We start from the raw sequence: 19,732 nt of genomic DNA, 5'->3' as shown, positions 1-19,732 counted from the left end.
GCGGCGCGGCCTCGGGCGCCCGGCTGGGCGCGGGGCTCTGCTCTCAGGGAGGCCGCCCGGCGAGCGGGCTGCGGCCCGCCCCGAGCAGGCCTGCGCAAGGCCCCAGCGCTGCGGCCGAGCCCCCAGGCCGCCGAGGGAGGCGCGGAGGGCCCGGGCGGCGCGGCGGCGTGCGCGCGCCCGCCCGCCTCGGACACGGCGGCGCTGGGGTGGAGAACCGTAGAGCCGCCCTCAGAGCGGGGCGCGGCCAGGGGCGGGGCGGGCGGGCGGGGCGGGGCCGGCCGCCGGAAGTGCGCCCGCGCGCGGCCTTCTGGGGCCGGAAGTGGCGCGGGCGGCGGCGGCAGGCATGGCGGCGGCGCGCGGGCGCCGGAGGTGAGGCGCGGGGGCGGGCGGCCGGGACTGCCGGGCCGCGCTCGCGGGGCGTCCTGGCGGGGCGGGCTGACGAGGTGTCCCGCAGGCGCTTGGCGGAGCTGACGGTGGACGAGTTCCTGGCCTCGGGCTTCGACGCCGAGTCCGAGTCGGAGCCGGAAGGAGGCCCGGCCCCCGCGGCGCGGGCGGCGCGCGGAGCGGCCCGGAGCCCGCCCGGGCGCGGCGGGAGCCCCTCGGCCGGGTGAGTGCGGGACCGGGGCCGCGCGGCGTGGACCCCCGGCTGCGTTCGGCGCGGCCGGGCTGTGGTGGTGAGGGCCGGAGAGGCCTCCGAGGAGGCGCTGGCCGAAGCAGGCTCGGGGGCGAGGGCCGCGGTGCCCGGGCCGGAGCAGGTGGTGGCTGAAGGGGCCGGGCCGGGCCGCGAGATCTCGGTGAGGCGACCGCAGCCTCGGCGCTTGGAGCAGCGGCGGACGGGCGGTCGCGGGGCGCCCGTGTGGGGCCAGGTGGCAGGTGCCGGGCACGGAGGCGGGGCCCTGGGCTGAGGGCAACTGGGCGCTGCTGCTCTTTGAAGGGGGACCGCGGGAGCGCGGCTGAGACCTGCGGCCGGTCGCGGGCTGCAGGCGACACGGGGGAGCGGTCGCTTTCCTCGGGCTGCTTGCAGTTGGGCTGCCAACCGGTGAGCGGGAGCAGCTGTGTGGCAGCCCTGGCTCAGCCTGGACGCCGGAGTGCACCCGTGGAGATAGTGCCTAGTGCCCTGGGCTACCTGGGCTTGGAGGCAGGCAGAAGGCCTGGAGAAATCACAGACCTGGAGCCCCACTGCCTCCATCGAAGCCACTGCGTTTGTGGAGGCCACCGTGCTAGAAGCGTGGGGGATAGGCAGCCCACCACCTCTTCTCCCTGCCCTCGCCTGTGCTGCTGCTCAACCGCGTTGCCTGCATCTCCTCAGCCGGCGCAAGGGTCAGGCCTCTGAGCATAAGGACCAGCTCTCCCGGCTGAAGGACAAGGACCCGGAATTCTACAAGTTCCTGCAGGAGAACGACCAGAGCTTGCTCAACTTCAGCGAGACGGACTCCTCTGATGATGAGGAGCAGCAGCTGCACTCCTTGCCCACGGAGCTGGAGGTGGGGCCGGCAGAGCCTGTGGGTGGGGACCCTTGGCCTCCCTTCCCGAGCTCCAGCCCAGCCTTCTGCCTGACACAGGAAGCGAGCGAGGAAGAGGATGACACTGAAGATGGGGTTCCCGGAGGGCCCAAAGAGAAGAAGGATTCTGTTCCTGTGACTCTCGCCATGGTCGAAAGATGGAAGCAGGCGGCAAAGGTGAAAGGTGGAGGGGGGCAGGGGTGTCCCTCACATTGCTTCAGTCCCCTGGGGCTGGGCCGCAGAGGGAGCCCTTCTCTGAGGATAAGAGACTCGTGTCTGCTTTGGCGTCTGCCACAGGCTGCGCACCAGCTGTTTCTTCTCAGGAACCCTCCCCTCAGGTTCTCCCTGGCCCCCTGTCCCCAGGGTCTGTTATGCGCGGGGCAGCGTCCTCTTTCCTTTGTTGGCAGAACTGGGGCCTGTTCCCGCGAGTGGACGGTAGTGCCTGCGGGGAAAGGAAGGACAGAAGTGGGCACTTCAGGTGCCTTCCAGCTGCTGCCGGGGTCAGGTCCTTGGCCCCTTCCCAGCCACGCCCCTTGCCCTTTCAGAAGGATCCAGGGGTCTCATCTGCCTGTCCCCGGCGCTTGGCCATGGCGCTGCTCTTTGTGGTGTGGGCGAGGGTCACTTTCTCCTCGGGGCGGGTTTTACGGCCCTGAGCGCCTCTTGCTTTGGACACATGCTGACTGTTCTTCCAACGATCTACATTCTTTTGCTTCCGTAGCAGCAACTTACCCCGAAGGTATTCCACGAAGTCGTGCAGGCGTTCCGAGCCGCCGTGGCCACCACCCAAGGCGACCAGGAGGGTGCTGAGCCCAGCAAGTTCCAGGTCACTGACAGTGCTGGTGAGTGGGGCCGGGTGCCTGGGGTCCAGACTTTTTGTCCTGTTGTGTGCCTGAGTGGCCGCTGTGGTCCCTTGTTGCAGTGTTCAATGCTCTGGTCACCTTTTGCATCAGAGATCTTTTCGGCTGTCTCCAGAAGCTGCTGTTCGGGAAGGTCTCTCAGGACAGCAGCAGGTAAGAGGAAAGAGCCCCTGACTGTGGCACCCAGGACCCAGCAGTGTGCGGCGGGGTGGGGCAGGCTCCTGGCAGGGCCCCAGGCGTGGGCTTACCCTGTCTTGTCTCTTCTTCCTGAGAAGGAAAGTTTTCTGTAGATTGGCTCAGGATTAATCTTCATCCCAAACTGGAAAATCTGAGTTGGCACAGAGGAGGCGAGGCCTGTGGAGAAGCCACGGGACCCCCGTCCTGCTTGGGAAGGCGCAGGCTCCCTGCGAGGGTGTTGGGGTTGAGGGTTGAGGTGGGGGGGTCCCGTCAAGGGGGCCCCCCAGTAGGGGCAGGGAGGGAGGCAGTGGAGGTGGTTTGAGTGTGGGGCACTGCCCTCTCTTGTTCCTGGTGAAGGAACTATCCTGCGGTGGGCACCCCGGAAGCGGTGCCCTGTGGCTGTGTCTCATGGGGAGCGGCCCCTTGCCGCCAAGCCAGGCCTGGTGAAGCTATGCTGCTGCCTGTGGGAAAGCTCACTCGGCTATCGCTGGGTGTTCTGCATTTCCAGGAGCCCTGCACCTGGTTTCTTGGCAGCTAAATTGTGAATGAAGGTGACGGGGTTTCCAGGTGCGGGGCCTAAGAGCCTGCCTGGGCAAGGGGGTAGACCAGGGGCAGGAGAGCGCCGCTGGGGCGAATGGTGCTGAGCATGCGGCAGTGCACGAACTGCCAGTTGTACGCCGACTGGTACGTCTCCTGGCCTGTGCTGCCTGGTTGGCGCCCTGTGCCTGGTGTCCCTCTGGAGGCTCTGGGGAGCCCTAGATCTGGTGGGGTGGGGGTGGGGGTGTCTGACTTGGGTACTTTTGAGAGCGTCCTGGCCCAGCCATAAGGCCACATGCTCTGGGCGAGCGGGGAAGGGTTTCCCGGGAAACTGTGGGCTCTTGCGTCCTGGGTGCACTCCTGCCTCCGGGGCTCACTGGCCGGCTCGTGTTCTCCGCAGGGCACTGTTACCATCCAGTAGCCCGCTGTGGGGAAGGCTGCGGCTGGACATCAAGGCTTACCTGAGTGCAGTCATACAGGTGCGGTTCTGGGGCTGGCCCGTGGGGGCTCCTCCCTGGGTCGCCTGGGCCAGCACATCTGATGGCGTGGGCCCTCATGGTTCATCCTCTAATGCTCCCAGCTGGTGACCTGCCTGGCCGAGACAACGGTGGCGGCAGCTGTCCTGCACCACATCAGCAACTCTGTTCCCTACTACCTGGCCTTCCCCAAGCAGTGCCGCATGCTGCTCAAGGTGGGCCTGCCCGTGCCCATCCCGCCCGTGGGCACCCAGCACTGCTCTTCCTGGGCCCTCGCGTGCAGGGGCAGCTAGTGATGCGGGTCTTCCGCAGAGGATGGTGGTGCTGTGGAGCACGGGGGAGGAGACGTTGCGCGTGCTGGCCTTTCTGGTGCTCACCCGAGTCTGCCGCCACAAGCAGGACATCTTCCTGGGTCCCTTGCTCAAGGTGAGTGGCGGGAGCACCAGCGTGAGGAGGGGGCCGTGGCAGCAGCCCTGGACCTCCGCGGTGCCCCGTGAGCTGCTTTTTTTGGGTGAGCGTGTCCGGGGACCCCACTGATCTCCTGGGGGCTGGGAGGCCCTGGTCTGCTGGCGGGTGCCCAGCAGGGAGCCTGGAAGTGCCTCTGACTGGGTATGTCCGGCAGCAAATGTACTTGACCTACGTGAGGAACTGCAAGTTCACCTCCCCCGGCGCCCTGCCGCACATCACCTTCATGCAGCGGACCCTGACGGAGCTGCTCGCACTGGACACCAGTCTGGCCTACCAGCACGCCTTCCTCTATATCCGGCAGCTGGCCATCCACCTGCGCAGTGCCATGACCACTCGTAAAAAGGTGGGCGGCCTGGGGGGGGGTTGGTGATGGCCGGGCGGGGTAGGGAGGCACTGCCAGCGGTGGCCCTGGGCACAAGTGGGCAGGGGGTGGACCCAGCTCACCGCCCGGTGGCTTCACGCCCCCAGGAGACGTACCAGTCGGTGTATAACTGGCAGTTTGTGCACTGCCTGTACTTGTGGTGCCGCGCGCTCAGCACCATCCGCCCCAGCGGCGCTCTCCAGCCCCTGGTCTACCCCCTTGCCCAGGTGGTCATCGGCTGCATCAAGTGAGTTGGGGTGGGGGGCAGGCGGGTTGGGCCACACTGGGGCCACAGCGGCGTCCTGCAGATGGACTGTGGGGGCTGTGTGGAGGTGCCCGGCAGGGCTGATCCTACGGGAGGCCTGGATGCAGGGCGGCTGTGGCCCCGGGGACAAGGGGAGCTGGCTTTGAGAACGGGGTCTGGACAGGACCTGGGCGAGAGAGCGCTGCGGTTTGGGTGTGGACGTCCATCGTCCATCTGGGATAGAGGATGGGGGGCAGCCTGTGCCTCTGAAGGAGGTTCCCGGGACCAGGGAAGGCAGGAAGGGCCTGCAATAAGACAACCTGAGGCTGAGCGCATGGAGGCTTCTCCAGGCCGAGGCGTTTGGGTCTGTGTTTTGCGGACCCCTGCAGAGATCTGGTGGGCGAGCAGGTATGGGGGGCGGGGGGTCAGTGGGCTGGGCTGGGCGGCGGGTCTAAGGCGGGGCCTCTCACCCACCTCCCGCCCAGGCTGGTCCCCACGGCCCGCTTCTACCCGCTGCGCATGCACTGCGTGCGGGCCCTGACTCTGCTCTCGGAGAGCACTGGCGCTTTCATCCCTGTGTTGCCCTTCGTCCTAGAGGTGAGCAGGCCAGGCCGGGGCGGCAGTAGGGGTGTCAGTGTGAGCCCCGTTCGCTGGAGTGCAGGCACCCATCGCCCCACAACTGCCGCAGGCAGCTGGGGGCAGCTGCAGGGGTGATCCAGGCTTTTGCCCCCCATCACAGAGAGCAGGGGAGCCGGACTGGCAGGCCAGGTGCCCACCCAAGCTCGCTCTCTGCTCGCACAGGGGGGCTGACCCGGGTGGGGGCAGGTTTTCCAGCAGGTCGACTTCAATCGGAGGCCAGGGCGCATGAGCGCCAGGCCCATCAACTTTGCCGTGATCCTGAAGCTGTCCAAGGCTAACCTGCAGGAGAAGGCTTACCGGGTGAGGCTGCCCACTGTCCGGGAGGGGCTGTGGGGAGGCCCTGGGGGTCACGACAGGACTGGGGTGCTGGGGTCAGTGCTGTGCCCAGTGACTGGCGGGCGTGGGGGTTTAGTGTCTGGTGTCCTGTCCTGTGGCTCCACCGTAGACTGAGCCAGCCTCGCTCTCACCCAGGACGGCCTGCTGGAGCAGCTGTGTGACCTCACTCTGGAGTACCTGCACAGCCAGGCCCACAGCATCGCCTTCCCTGAGCTGGCGCTGCCCGTCGTCCTGCAGGTCTGCCTCTCCCTCCCCGCTGGGCCCCTGGGTGGCCTGCTCCGCCTCAGCCGGCTGCTGCTGATGGGGGCGGGGGTTCTGTCTGAAACCCCTGTTGGGCTGTTATGTAGGGTGTTTGTTTTCAGCCGGGAAGTTTCTGTCAGCGCTGGGGTGCCGCCCACCCCAGGGGGTGCAGTCAGCATACTCACTTCAGGCCTGCTTGGGGTAGGGGTACTGCCTGGTTCAGAGGCCCAGCCGGCCTGAGTGTGGGCAGATGCACCCGGCCCACCGGATGGCTGCCTAGAGCAGGGTGACCCCACAGTGTCTCAGTGGAGCCAAGAGGTGGAGACAATGCGGGGCCTGAAGTCCCGCGGCTTCCACCAGCCGCGCAACTTGTCCGTGAAGGACAGTAGGGCCCGCAGGCCTGAGGACGGAGGGCAGTGAACTGAGCTACACGCTGCGGGTGGGGGCTTGCCTGGACTATCCTGGAGTCGGTGGTGCTCTGAGGCCAGCCACCCCTCTCTGAGCACCCCCACCCCCAACATGGGTGGGCAGGGCTCCAAAGGTGGCCATTTCTCGCACCTCACAGTTGTCCCCCACCCCCACGCCTGTCACACACACTCCCCCACACCCTGCCTCGCACACACGGGCGCCTGTGCCGGGCTCATGGGTGCTGGCCTCCTTCCGCAGCTCAAGGCCTTTCTCCGTGAGTGCAAGGTGGCCAACTACTGCCGACAGGCGCGCCAGCTGCTGGACAAGGTGCAGGAGAACGCCGCCCACATCTGCAGCCTCCGGCAGGCGGCCTCTTTTGGCGTGTCGGACCGGCCTGCGGCGGTCAGTTCAGCAGGGCCCGGGGCGGGGAGAGTGTGCCGTTCAGTGTGGCCGGGCTTGGGGGTCGGCTCAGGAGGATGTGACCCCGCCTGTGCCCCTCAGGAGGCCTGGGAGCAACAGGCCCGGGCGGCAGGGACCCCGCTCACCCGTTACTACAGGCAGTGGCGGAAGCTGCGGGACCGTGAGATCCAGCTGGAGATCAGCGGCAAAGAGCGGGTACAGGGAGTGTCCTGGGTGGGGGGCTGGGGGCTGCGCAGGCCAGGAGGGCCAGGCGGTGATGAGGTCCCGGCTGCAGCCTGCCCTGGTGCTGAGGTGGGGTGCTGGGGAACGTGTCAGGCTGCTGCCTGTGGGGGCTGGGGCCTCATCCTGGTGCTGTTCTCTGCCCAGGGGCAAGGGCTAGAGACTGGGGAGCAGGAAGGTGGGGTCTGCAACTGGGCCTCTGGCCAGGGCCGTGGCCAAGACAGGCCTCACCGCTGTGGGTCTGGCCCTGCGGTGGCCCTGGCCGGAAGGGTGGGGAATGGCTGCCTGTGGCGGTGACCTCTCTGCCGAGGTTTGGTGGGCCAGGGCCAGGGCCAGGGCACCCTGCCCACACCTGCTGCTCTGGCCCCCCAGCTAGAAGACTTGAACTTCCCAGAAATAAAGCGACGCAAGGTGGGGGACAGGAAGGAGGAGGACAGGGTGGAATTCAAGGACCTCTTCGACCTGGACAGTGACGAGGATGAGCCTAGCTCCTGCTTCTCTCGGGGAGGTGGGTCTGCACCCTCAGCCTGCCGGGTCCTGGGCCTGGAGGCTTTGGCCCCCCTGTGGGCGGAGCCGACACCCGCCTGGGTGTGGGGTGGGGCCTCTGGAATTGGAGGGCGCCTGGCTGCCCCCACCATGCTTGGCTGGCGGACCTGCTCCCACCAGCACTTATCTGTCCTCAGGTGCCCCGAGAGCTCCTCAGAGGGCACAGGAGGACAAGGCGGAGGACGAGGCGGCTGTGGCCAGCAGCTCAGAGGGTGAGTGTTGGCGTGGTCAGAGCCACGATGACCCTTTGAGTCCATCTGTCCCAGGGCTGGGCCCTGGGTGCCAGTCAGCTGCTCCATCCCTGCGGGTCTGCCCAGATACATCAGTGCTGGGGTGAGTCAGCGCCGTGAAGCCCCGAGGCGGTTCCTTCCCAACAGGGGGGACTGAGCAGGCACCTCCCTACAGATGAAGGCCCAGATGCAGAGGCCGCCCTGGAGCCGGGGGAGCTGTGGCGACTGGCGCAGGGGCCTGAGGACGAGCTGCAGGACTTGGAGCTCTCGGAGGAGGACTGAGGCCCCGAGGGCCGACGCAGCACAGCGGGGCGGGCGGCGGAGGGAACAGGGCTTTATTTTCACAACACGAGAGACCGGGAGTGCCGCGCCCTGTGCCGATGTCTGATCCTCGCTGGGGAGCGGGTGGCAGCTGCCCCCAGGATGCTCAGTGGCCCCCAGCAGCGCCGGGGAGGGGCCGACGCACCTCCATCTTTGGTTGGTCTGCAGAGCCCCCGCCAGCTGGCCCTGGGCTCTGGGCACCGGGCTCTGCCATTGCCCCAGAAAGGCTCTGGATGTGCACATCCCCTTGGTGGGTTTCCTGCCCAGCATCTCGCCTCACAACCCGGAGGGGAAGCTGGGCCTGCGTCACCCACCCGCCGCTCAGCCCAGAGTCTGGGAGGTATCCGCGGGCCTCAGCAGCAGAGCCGGGGGCCTGTTCTCTGGCTTGGGTGAGGCCAGGCCAGACGCGGGTTGCTCGCCCCCGCAGGGGGAGGGGGAGGTGGTGGTGGTGGCAGCAGGCGACAGGGGCTGCCCCTCCGAGGTGGGTTCCCGCTCAGGGGCCTGCGGTGGGCGCAGTGGCAGGGCCACCGGGAAGCTGGCCATGTAGAAGATGCGGCCCAGGCGCCTGGCCACCTGCAGGGAGACAGCGGTGGGGGCCTGTCCGCCAGGAGAGCTGGGGCCACCCCAGGGCCCCAGGCCGGCCCCTCACCTGGGCGCGAATCTTGAGCGCCGGTCCCAGCTTGAGCCCCAGGGTGGTCAGGAGGTGCTCCTCCGTCAGCAGCGCCAGGGCCTCCCCGTCGATGCCCTGTTCTCTGAAGACCTGGGAGGCAGGGCTGAGTGCAGGAGCTGCCTCCCACATCACCCCCCCCCCATCCCAGGTCCAGTGCAGGGAAGGGGGCAGTGCCTGCTCTGCTTCCCACTGCCTTAGGGAGGCCTGGGGTGGGGCGGGGGCCCGGGTGGGGGAGGCATGCGAATGCGGCTCAGACTCACGGGCGCCCCTCACCGGAACATATTCTCCGCAGCCAGGCAGGCCCCCCACAAAGCTGCAGACATTGTCCACCGTCCACTTGCTGATGTCCTCAGGGGCCAGGGCCGCCTCCCCATCCACAAGGAATCCGCCGCTGGCTCCTGGGTGGGGGGGTTGTGGTCAGACCTCTGGCTTTACCCGGGGCCCCTGCCCTTGGCCTTCCTGGGCTGGGCTCTTAGGACGCCCGCAGCGGCTGGGCTGGGGGTGCTGGCCCATGTGCCCAGCATGTGCTGCCTGCGGGCCGGAGCCCACCTGTGTGTGAGCAGGCGCTGGCGGCGCAGCCCGGGCCCAGGGGCGATGGAGGGGGCAGCGTGGGCCCCGAGAGAAGCCCCTTCTCCTGGGAGCTGGCCCCTCCGGTCGGGGCTTGGCCGGGCGTGGGGCCCGGGCCCCCGGCTGCTGCTGCCCCGGGGTCCTCTCCGTCGGAGTCTTTGGGGGACTCGTCCTCGGAGCTGTCTTGTGCCCAGAGCGCAGCCTCTGTCTTCTCGGACTCCCCTGGTTGAGCTGAGGCTGGGCTGGGGTCCCCTTTATGAGGGACTCTGCGGGGCAGTGTGGGGGGGCCCAGTGTGCCCTGGGGGGGCAGGGCCAGCAGTGGCGTGGAGCTGTGTCCCAGCACCAGCATGGCCCCCCGCCGCTGCAGCTCCTCGGTGCTCTCGGGGCGCAGTGCGGCCTCGGGGCCAGTAGCTGTGGCGGGGGGACGCTCTCCAGCTCCTGGCGCAGCAGCTCCGCTGACATCTCCAGCCTGGGCCCAGAAGGGGCAGGGTTGGCCTGGGGCAGGGGTGCCCCCCCCCACAGGACCACGTCCCCCCGGCCCCCCCCAACCTGGCCAGGCTGTGCTTCCGCAGGAGCTCCTGCTGCCGCGCTAGGGCCTCGGCCTGCGTGGGGGGCAGGAAGCCGTAACCTGGGGGGGACAGGTCCCAAGTCAGGCGGCCCCCGGCCACCGCCTGCCCTGGCCTGCGGCTGGTGCCCCGCCCGTGCCTCACCTGGGGCCTGGCACAGCGCAGAAGACACCCCCAAAAAGGGGGGTCTGAGGTGGGGGCCCAGAGCGATGTGAGGGGCGTTCTGAGGCGACGGCAGCGGGGGCGGCCGCGACAGCTCCCTGCGGACGGAGCCGGTGAGGGGCCCGCGCGCCCGGCCTCCCCGCCCCGCGCGCGGGCCCCCGGCCGGGCGGCCCCCTCCGTCCTCCGCCCTCCGCCCCCCGCCCCGGGGACGGCCGCGCCGGCGGTACCTGTCGGGGAAGGCGGCGGGGCCCGCGCCCTCCCGGCGCTCGGCCAGGCCCGGCTTGCGGCGCGGCGCGGCGGCGGGCGGCGGGCGCAGGTGCAGCTCCGGGCCGCCGGGGCCCCTCGCGGCCGCCGCCTCCTGCCGGACCCTCAGGAGATCTGGGGGGGTCGCGGCGGTGACGCGCGGCCCCCGCGGGAGCGCCCCCGGCCCTCGGCCTGTCTGGGGGGGTCGTGCGCGGCCGCGGGGAGCGTGGGGGGCCGCGGCGCGGGGCCTCGAGGGCCGGGTCTCCCGGGGACCCCCGGACACGCCGCGCCGGCGCCCGGCCCCCCCGCGGCCCTCTCCGTCTGCTGCCGCCGCCTGTTTATAAATTAATTACCCGAGCGGCGGGGGGCGCCCTGCGCGGGCGGGGCGCCAGCCGGCGCGGCCCCTCCCGGCCGCCGGGTGGGTTGGGGGGCGCGGCGGGGGCGCGTGATTGGCAGCCGCCCCCCGGGGCCGCGCCCCCGCGCAGGCCGCCGCGCCGCCGCGGGCAGGCCGGGAAAGCAATTAAAAAGGAAGATTTTTAAATTATTCACATTTGGTGAATTATTCAGGCTCTCCGAGCCGGAGCTGCCCTGGGGGGCAGGCTCGCGTGAGGAGAGGAAACGCTGCCCCTTTCCCAGCACCGCGGGGGGAAAGCCGAGGTCCGCGCCCGGAGGGGGGCTGGGGGGTGAGGGGCGCCCCCTCGGGCCGGTGTCCGGGTGGGGCGGTGGGAGGGGATCTGCGGCTGCGGTGGGCTCCGCTGCCTCTGCAGTGGGGCTTCTCGGACCTGCGCTGGACGCCTCCAGGCCTCTGCCCAGCGGGAGGCACCCCGCCCCCTCTCTGAAGGCCCTCTGGGCCTGCTGGGCCACGTGGGTGGGGACAGGGCAGCTCACTACCCACCAGCGAGGGTGCCGCAGCCACCCTGGCCTGGTGGGTGAGGGGCTCATGCCAAGGGCCACCTACCAGGACCTGGGACGCCCAGGTGGTAGAGACGCTGGTGGTCCTGGAAGGAGCTGGCCTCGCTCAGCGCCGTCACCAGCCTGCGGTAGTGGTCCTCGGGGGCCATGGCGGGCCCCAGTTCCGACAGCAGCAGAGCCTCTGCATGGGGCACAGGGCGAGGCGGCACCCCCCGTCAGACCCCAAGCCTCCTGGCCCAGGGCTCTGTCCCCCTCCCTCCTCTAGGCGCCCCCCGCCCGTCCACGCCGTGCTCCCACCTTGGGGGGACTGACTTCTTCGGGCCTTCTCCACGGGGCAGTCACTGCTAATGGGGGGCAGGCCGCCCAGCCTCTTGCCCAGCAGCTCACCTGGGAGAGGGGAGGGGCTGCTCGTGCATCTGGGACTTGGAGAGGGTGGTGGCTGGGCCTGCTGGGCAGGCCCAGCACTGGCCTTTACCCCACGCAGGGCTGGGGTGCACGTGTGATGATGGGGACGTTGTGGCAACAGCCTCAGGTGGCAACTCGGGACCCCCCAGGTGCTTGCTCCCCACCAGGCCCATCCCAGCGCTGCCGGGGAGGAATGAGAGGCCTGATCCAGCAGACCCACCTTCCCCCTCGGGATGGGGTGCGGGGTCCTGTCCCGGGGACCCCAGACTTGTCTGTCCAGGGCAGCCTCAGCCCCGAAAGCCTTGAGGCCCCGGTTGGGCTCGCTGCCGCACCCCCCCATTCCCCCTTGACCCCGGAGAGCCAGGCCAGCATGGGGGCCGGGCACCAGCTGCTCCGCTCCAGAGGGCACCCCTAGACCGCACCCCCCCACACCAGCCTGAGCGGGCCCTGCCGTGGGGGGCCCAGGCCCCGACACCCTCGCCTAGGAGCCACGTCCTGCCCCCCCAACCAGGCTGACGACCCTGGTGGCGCAGCCCCAGGAGCCTCGGCGTCAGCCCCAGAGGCTAATTCCTTTTTCTTATTCCCTTAATCTGTCATTTTTATCAGGCTGGGGAGTGCGGCCCGGAGAGCCGATCAATCTCCACTTTACAGCTGACAGAATGGTGCTAATAACTTATCGATCTCGGCCACCTCGCTGCCACGGCCCCAGGAGGGTCGGTCCCCGCGGCCCAGGGGCTCCTGGGGTCCAGACAGCCAGGCCAGGAGGGCCAGGCCGGGAGGGTCGGGTCCCTGCGGCCTGAGGGCTCCGGGGCCCTGGACGGCCAGGCCAGGAGGGCTGTGGGCGCCCCAACCACACAGGCCTCCCGTTCTGCCACGCCCGGAGCCCCCCTCCCCCACCCTGCAGTGAGACCCAGCCCTGCCACGGCAGGGGCTCGCGTGTCCTTGGGGGGGGCTCTTCCGAGGGACATCTGGTCACCGTGGCTCCCTGGCGTGCCTGAGTCCCACGTCTGCTGTGGCAGGGCGGGCCTGGCTGAGATGGACAGTAGCCCTGGGGCGGCCAGTGGAGGTGATGACAGGCAGATGTCCCCGCCAGAGGCCAGCTGGGACACGGGGAAGCCACGGGGGCTCTGGCCACATGCGCCTGCCCCGGCCTGCACCCTGGCGGAGTGGGGAGGAGGGTACCCGGGTGGGGTGCAGGGCCCGGCCCGTGCTCGCTGGACCCGGGCACCCAGGAGCGGGCAGGAGCAGGGGCCTGAGGCTCAGGATAGTTCAATCATTGCTCGGCGGTCGATGCGGCAATTAGATTTTATCCGCTGCCCACACAGCTCCTCCAGCGCTGCAACCCCCACACGCCTGGGGCTGTCACTGGGCCTGAGGACGTGGCCGTGGCCAGCAACCTGCCTGGGGGTCCCGGGAGTCATGGCCACAGCCAGAAACTTGTCTGTTCAAGGCGCCCCCAGCTCCCTCTGGGCCCCTCTGCCCCTTCACCTCTCAGCTGTGCCCCCGGGTCTCCTGGGGTCAAGGCCCCTCTGGCCCCTGCCTCCAGGAGCCGCCCCTCTGGGTGACCTCGTTGCTCGGTTCCCACCTTCCTTCCTGGGGGGCACCAGGCGGGCACGCTGAGGGGGCTGCTCCGGGAGTTTGGGGGTGCTCCAGGCAGCAGAGCGGGGAGTCTGAACCCTGTGAGTCCAGCCCATCCCTGACCGCCGACTGCAACGGCGCCTGTTAGTGTGGGGGGGGGCAGTGGCCTCGTCACGCCAGCCCCTGCCCACCCGCTGGAGCCACGGCGGAGCTGCCGCCTCCCCGTCTGCCGGCTGGCCGGGATTAACACAATTACCGTCACACGAGCCCCGGGGGACAGCGCCTCCCCCTCCGGCCGGCCTCCCTGGCTGCCCGCCAAGCCTGCTGGGGCGTCGGCTGGCCGGGCTGAGCCGCGGAGGGGGAGGGCTGCTGTCCCGCGCAGCCCGCCGCAGGACCCTCACCAGAGGCCCCCGGGCCGGGCTCTACACCTCCTTGCTGGAACTCGCAGCGGCTCCGGCGCTCCGGCATCACGAGGTGGCGGCTGCGGTGCACGCTGGAGACGAGGGCGGGGAGGTCGGGGTCCTGGCTGCAGTGGAGAGAGAGGCGAGGTGAGAGGGCGCCCTGGCACCCACGGGCACCCGCCGGGGCCGGCACGGGGCACGGGCCTCGGAGCAGACCCGGCCCCGGGTGGGCTGGCCTGGCTGTGCCATCTGTGCCTTGCCCGGCCGCCCGGGAGCAAGCCTGCATGAGCGTGAACCCCGTCCCGCCGTGGCGCGCACAGCAGCCCGGTCCCCGGGATGGAGCGAGGCCAGGCCGACAGTCGCAGCCTCAAGTGCAGGCCCCAGATGTGCCCCCCTCCACCGCCGGCCCGGCCGCTCTGCGCGGTCGCCTCTCCCACGTCACAGAGCCCGGGATGGGCGCGACCACCGTCCACCGCGTGTCTGGCCCCTGCCCATTGCCCTCGGCTCTGAGAACAGCTCAACGTCAGGGCTGAGGGGCTGGACATGGGCCTGCGGGCGCCCAACGGCAGCCTAGCTCCCGCCACCTTTACGGAGCCGCCTCCGGCCAGGCCGGCACTGGGACTTCCTCGGCGACCTGGGGACCGGTCCGACCCCGTAGGCCCGGCGGCTGGCCAGCTCATCCGGCCGCCCTGGGCAGGGCAGTTCCAGCACCAAGACTCCAGGGCTGGACTCCAGAGCCTCGGGGAAGCCCAGATGCGCTGGCCACCCCACCCTAGCCCCGTCGCTAGAGCGGCCCCAGGCGGCCAGGAGGGCAGGGCGGGCGAGTGGTTTATGGGATTAACCGCAGCATCTCCCGCCCGCGCCGTGTCCGCATGCCCTGGGCGCTGTGGGCAGAACTGCTGGGTTCAGCACCAGGGAAGTCTGCAGAGCTAGAGGCGGGCGGCACCCTCCTCCCCAGGGACGCCTGCCGGGGCCCCCAGGACGCTATGGGAGGTGGCCCGTCAAGGTGCCCACTGCAGGCCGCGGTGGCATCGGCAATTCCACTGCCGGGGCCCTGGGTGCTGCCTCGGGGAAGAGGCCCTTCCACGCTGCCTTGGGACCACCCAGAGGGCCTGGCCGGGGCCCGGGAAACCTTCCCTGCTCACGCTGACCAACACCGCAGGTGTCAAGGAAGGAAACTCAGCCTTGGCCCCACGCTGCCCACAGTGGGCCTCGGAGGGAGGAGGCAGCTGCTGTGCGGATGGCAGGGAAGGGCGTGCAGGACTGGGCCAGAACCCCCAGCCTCGCCGTCAAGCCCTGGCCCACCCCTGCCAGCTGTGCTCAAGGGGACAGGACGGAGGGTGTGAGGACGATGGACAGGGCCATGAAGCGTCAGGAGGACAAGGCGTTGGGGGAGGGGCGCTGGGCCAGACAGCGGTGGGGGCCAAAGTCCAGCTGCGCCCCTCCCCTCTGACCGCACCGCCCTGCCCCAGGGCCCGGCTCCCGCAGGTCCACCCTGCAGCCTCCAAGTGAGAGGCCCATAAAACGTCACAGTGTCCGCGAGGGCCCTTAAGAGGCGCGGTCGAGCTGGCAACTCCCAGTTGAAGTGGACATAAGTTTAAGGATGTTTCCCGTGTGACCAGCTCTGGGCTGGGCGCCCTCCAGGCGGGCATGATGGCCACGGCCCGCGAGCTGGGTGGCCGCGGCCCGGGGCCCTCAGCAGCCGTGGCACTGAGCTGACCCCGCGCCCAGAAGCTGCAGCGGGCCCGGGGGCGGGCTGCCACTGTCCCTCGAGCCGGGCGCCCCTCCCATCTCTCTTCCCCATCCGCTCACCGAGTACTGGGCCGGCCGCCCCTTGCGCACTGGCCTCTGCCCCAGCGGAGCGGACAGCCCGGCCACGCCATGCCCTTGCTCCCAGGGGGGCGCACCCCGGCCCGCACCAGGAGGCCAGAGCTGCGTGGCAGCTCTGCCCTGTAGAGCGACTGCCCCGCCTGCCCTGTAGACACGCCTCTCGCCCCGACCACATGCCACCATCCTCACCCCCTGGCGGCCTTGGGGGGCAGAGGGGCTGGTGGCCCCTGCTTGGGCAGGTGGGTTCGGGCGTCAGGGTGGCAGGGCCGGGGGCTCTGTGCTGGGGCCAGGCTGCCAAGAGTCCTCCCTGGCCGCCACCAAGGCCCAGCACCCAGACAGACCACACCGGAGGGGAGGGAGGCCTGGGGAGCCCGGCGGGAGAGGAACTGCCTGCCCACCTGCAGGACGTCTCTCGGAAGGAGATGTTCACATCCCAGTGGGTGTGGACTCTGCGGAGAGAAGGGGGTGTCAGGGCGGCGGGGATCAAGCCCCCACCCTGAGGTAGCAGCGGCTGCCCAGGGGCCCTCGCCCTCAGCCGTGACATGGGTTGCTCAGCTCGGGCTCGGCCATGCCCCGCCCGAGGCACCTTCTCTTCATGACGTGCACGTGTGGGTCGCCCTCCCTCTTCAGGCCCAGCCGCCCGCAGGCTGAGCTGCTCCCGTCACTGTCGGCATCGCTGGCAGAGAAGCTGGGGGTCAGCTCCTTCTTGAGGACCCGCGTGGGGGGCAGAGCGACTGTCCTCTTGTCTGCCAGCCGCCCCCGGTTCTGGGCAGGGAGACAGGACAGGACGGTGAGGCCTCCTGGGTGGCGTCCCCAGGTCCTGCTCGGAGGCCCAGCAACTGGAGGGCTTTGGGGGGCTCAAGTCTGAGGCTCCTGCGGCCCCCCCGAGCTGGGATGCAACCAGGGCCAGCCAGAGATATGCTGGCTGGGCCCCAGGCTGAGCAGGGATGGGGAGCCAGGGACCCTTGACTCCCCTCTCCTGGAGGGCGCTGGCTGGGCCACTTGGGCATTGCCTGGTGCAGAGCCCTTGGGAGCCTGGCCTGCAGGTGCCCCTGCTTTCCAGCTTCGGGGAGTCCTGGGGACTGTGTGCGACCCACCCTTGCATCCCCAGCAGCCCCTGCACACTGGGTAGGCCCCCAGCAAGTCTCCCTGGTGGCGCTGGGATAGCTGGGCTTGGGGCCTTCAGCTCAGACTGTTGCCTCCCATCCCCTTGCAAGTTCATGGTCCTGGCAGGAGGCTGGGACCTGACCCCTGTGCCCTGCTGGGGCCTCTGGGCTCCTGGGGCTTTCCCACAACCCAGCCCCCACCCCAGGCCTTGGGGAGGGGGCACTGCATGAGGTGCGCTCACAGCGGGCTGGCTCCCTGTCCCGGCCTCCGGGCAGCTGGGGTCCTGCCACCCAGGAGAGAAGCGGCCACTGGCTGTTTTCTGCTGGCCCTTTCTAAGTGCAGGGTCAGCAAGGCACAGGCCCCAGGAAGCTCTTGTCTCTGTCTTTGCAGTCCCGGGCACCCTGACCCGCTCCCCACCGTGCCCCCATCAGGAGGGAGGTGTTGGGAAGGCTCATCACCCCCCCAGAGTGGGAGTCATCCTGCCTTGAAGAGCCTGTGGTCTGTCCAGGTCAGGTCTCTCTACACCCAGGAACCCCACCGACGCAGGCAGCCCCCACCGGGCTGGGCCCCAGTCTCCTCCCCGCCTGGGCCTGCGGGCTGCCAACTCTCTCCATCTGGGAGCTGAAGTCCCCCCTATGGGTCTGGGAGCGGCCCCCAAACCTGCCCTCAGGATCTGTCTGGGAACCATGGAGCTGCCCTGGGCCAGGCAGCCAGAGAAGAGGGCCTTTCTCTGTGGCCCCAGGTGAGACGCCCTGACCGGTCTGTCCCACAGGGGCAGCTCAGACGGGCCAGCTGGGCACGCAGCCCGGGGCACTCATGACTGTGGGTGTGAGGGGCTTGGTCAGAGGTCTGTGGGGTGGGCAGCAGGGGCAGCATCTGTGTCTGTCCTCGCCAGTGAGGTCTGTGGCTTCCGCCTAGCCCAGGCTGCCCAGGGCGACCCCTCCCTGCACCCCTGCCCAAAGCAAACAGGCTGCCCAGCGTGTGCCTCTGGTCCCACCCCCCTCATGCCAGAGTGGAGCAGCCAGGATCAGCGGCTGCCGCGAGCCCATGGGGAGCCGAGGCTTCCATGGCTCCTCCCTGCTCCCAGTGGTTCCACTCAACACCCATGTCTTTTCCAGACCAGTGCTGGGCCCGTGGCCTAGAGGGCTTTGACAGGCCCAGGCAGCCCTGCTCCTGCCACAAGGGGGGGGGGGTGTTTGGTCACAGGTGTCCCCCTGTCTCAGCTCCAGACCTCCTCACCCCAGAGCCAGGCCTGGCTCCAAGGCTCAGCACCCACTGTGAGCCCGGCAGGCGCCTCCAGGCACCACACTCAGAACTCGGCCCAGGCCCTCTCCTGGCCTGGCTCAGGGCGCCCCAAATGACCGCTCATGGCCAAGTCTCCCTTCTCTCCCCTCTGGGCCTCACGGCGCAGGCCTGGGGTTAGGGCCATAGGAACCCAGCGCGTTGCGCGCTTCTCACCACCGGGGAGGAGATCCGGCAGCCTGGACAGTCGCAGATGGGCGGGTGCACCTGCAGGATGCCCCTGGACACGAGCGTCTTCAGGCTTTTCCCTGCAGGAGAGCGCGAAGCAGCCAGGCGCCGGCATAAGCCGCGGGCTCTGGGCCCGTGCGTGCCCCCGCCCTGCCGCCCCGCCCCGCCGGACACCGCCGCGGTCTGCGGAGCTCCCGAAACGCAGGGTCCCGGCGAGCGCCCCTGGTGGGAAGGCGGCCCCTCCCGCGCCCGCGCCCCTCCAAGTCGGCACCCCGCGCGCGCAGCAGGGCCCACCCAGGAAGGTCGCGTGCCCCGGAGACGGGGGTGCCGTCGGCACCCGGAGGCGCCTGACCCCACAGTAGGAAGACGGTGGCCGAGAACCCCAAAGTCAAGCGCTAAAGGGTCCTTAACTTTCTAACCGCCTTGCCCCGGCGCCCGGCGCCCACCGCGCTCGTCGGGTCCGCACCAGCGCCTCCGAGCACAGACGCGCGGGCGCCCCGGCAGACCAACCCCAGCCCCGCGCCCCCGCCCCAGCGCGCCCCCCGCCCGCGCCCCCGCCCCAGCGCGCCCCCGCTCCAGCGCGCCCCCAGCCCCGCGCCCCCCAGCCCCCGCGCCCCCGAACCCCCAGCCCCGCGCCCCCGCCCCAGCGCGCCCCAGCCCCGCGCCCCGAACCCCCAGCCCCGCGCCCCAGCGCGTCCCCAGCCCCCAGCCCCGCGTCCCGCCCCAGCGCGCCCCCAGCCCCCAGCCCCGCGCCCCCAGCCCCGCGCCCCCGCCCCAGAGCGCCCCCGAGCCCCCAGCCCCGCGCCCCCAGCCCCGCGCCCCCGGCCGCACGCGTCCCCCGCCCCCGCCGGCGCCGCGGGGGGAGTGTCCGGCTCCGCCAGGCCCCGCCGGCTCCGCGAGTTCCCGTCAACTTCTTCCCCAGGCCCAGAGCGCGGGCGCCGGCAGGACCCTGCGCGCCCACGGGGCCCCGCTGGGCAGCGCCGCCCGCCGGCCGGCGCGGGGCCGGGGCGCGGCGGCGGGAGGCCCGGGGCGGGCGGGGTCCCGGCCGCACCTTTGTGGCGGATGCTGCGCTTCCAGTCCTTGGCGGTCTCGCGGCCGCTGACGAACTGGAACTCGTTGGGCGTGAGCCACTCGCCGCGGTGGCGGATGGACGGCCCCTTGCTGCCCTGGCAGAGTTTGCGCACGTAGAGCAGCGCGCGGTTGGCGCCGCACTCCACCTCGATGCACGGCTCGCCGCGGTCCAGCAGCGGCTGGAAGTCCGGCGCGGCGAGGCGCGCGGGGGCCGGCGGGCGCGCGGGGGCGGCCGCGCCCGGCAGGCTCAGGCCGGCGCGGGGCGCGCGCAGCGGCGGGGCCAGCAGCGCCCCGTAGCCCGCGGCCGCGGCGGGCAGCGAGGCGGCGGGCGGCAGCGCGGCCGCGGCGGGCAGCGGCGCCAGGTAGCCGGGCAGCGGCGGCAGCGGCAGCGCGGCCAGCGGCGGGCGGAAGGCGGCGAGCGCCAGCGCCAGGTCCTCGCGGCCCGGCAGCTCCTTCTTGACGGCCGGCATGGCCCGGCGCCCCCCGCCCGCGCCGCCCCGGGCCGCGCCGCCCGCGCCCGGCGCCGTCCGAGCCGCCGAGCCGCGACCGCCGCGGGGCCACCTGCGCCCGCGCCCTCGGGCCGCCCGCCCGCCCGCCCGCCCCGCCCGCGCCCCGCGCCCCGCGCCGCCGGGACTTGGGAGACTCGCGCGCCGCCACAACTTGGCCCATTTAAACGGCCCCGGCGCGGCGGGCGGCGGCGCGGGCTCCGGCAGGGGGTGCGTGACGGCCGACGCCCGGCGGCCGCGGGGGGCGGCGGGCGGGGCCGGCG

At 70.9% G+C, this 19,732-nt stretch overlaps 2 protein-coding genes across 2 annotated transcripts; one reads left to right on the top strand and one right to left on the bottom strand.

Moving 5' to 3' along the window:
- Positions 1-340: 340 nt before the first annotated feature.
- On the top strand, positions 341-9,203 carry NOC2L (NOC2 like nucleolar associated transcriptional repressor). Its single transcript, XM_037499066.2, has 19 exons — positions 341-369; positions 455-607; positions 1,310-1,484; positions 1,563-1,679; positions 2,221-2,341; positions 2,422-2,512; positions 3,474-3,552; positions 3,654-3,764; positions 3,862-3,975; positions 4,172-4,360; positions 4,486-4,625; positions 5,108-5,219; positions 5,448-5,561; positions 5,733-5,834; positions 6,504-6,647; positions 6,747-6,860; positions 7,257-7,392; positions 7,568-7,642; positions 7,836-9,203. The coding sequence occupies exons 1-19, from the start codon at positions 344-346 to the stop codon at positions 7,940-7,942; spliced, it is 2,220 nt and encodes a 739-aa protein (XP_037354963.1). The 5' UTR covers positions 341-343; the 3' UTR covers positions 7,943-9,203.
- On the bottom strand, positions 7,868-19,433 carry SAMD11 (sterile alpha motif domain containing 11). Its single transcript, XM_054691189.1, is given in 15 exon segments — positions 7,868-8,554; positions 8,631-8,741; positions 8,925-9,049; positions 9,201-9,623; positions 9,626-9,687; positions 9,768-9,846; positions 9,929-10,044; positions 10,174-10,324; positions 11,148-11,282; positions 11,399-11,488; positions 13,486-13,610; positions 15,714-15,764; positions 15,902-16,080; positions 17,881-17,972; positions 18,944-19,433. Coding segments are annotated over 15 exon segments (2,481 nt in total). The 3' UTR covers positions 7,868-8,302.
- Positions 19,434-19,732: the final 299 nt, after the last annotated feature.

Source organism: Talpa occidentalis, unplaced genomic scaffold, assembly GCF_014898055.3.
Source record: "Talpa occidentalis isolate TD23 unplaced genomic scaffold, MPIMG_talOcc4v2.1 talOcc4.9, whole genome shotgun sequence".
NCBI classification, from domain to species: Eukaryota; Metazoa; Chordata; class Mammalia; order Eulipotyphla; family Talpidae; genus Talpa; species Talpa occidentalis.
This window is presented reverse-complemented; position numbering and strand designations above follow the sequence as displayed.

Excerpts from the sequence above, each read along its gene's own strand:
- NOC2L (XM_037499066.2), top strand. The coding sequence starts at position 344 with ATGGCGGCGGCGCGCGGGCGCCGGAG. Across the intron at positions 1,485-1,562 it reads CCTTGCCCACGGAGCTGGAG|GAAGCGAGCGAGGAAGAGGA; the intron begins GTGGGGCCGGCA and ends TGCCTGACACAG. Across the intron at positions 6,648-6,746 it reads TGTCGGACCGGCCTGCGGCG|GAGGCCTGGGAGCAACAGGC; the intron begins GTCAGTTCAGCA and ends TGTGCCCCTCAG.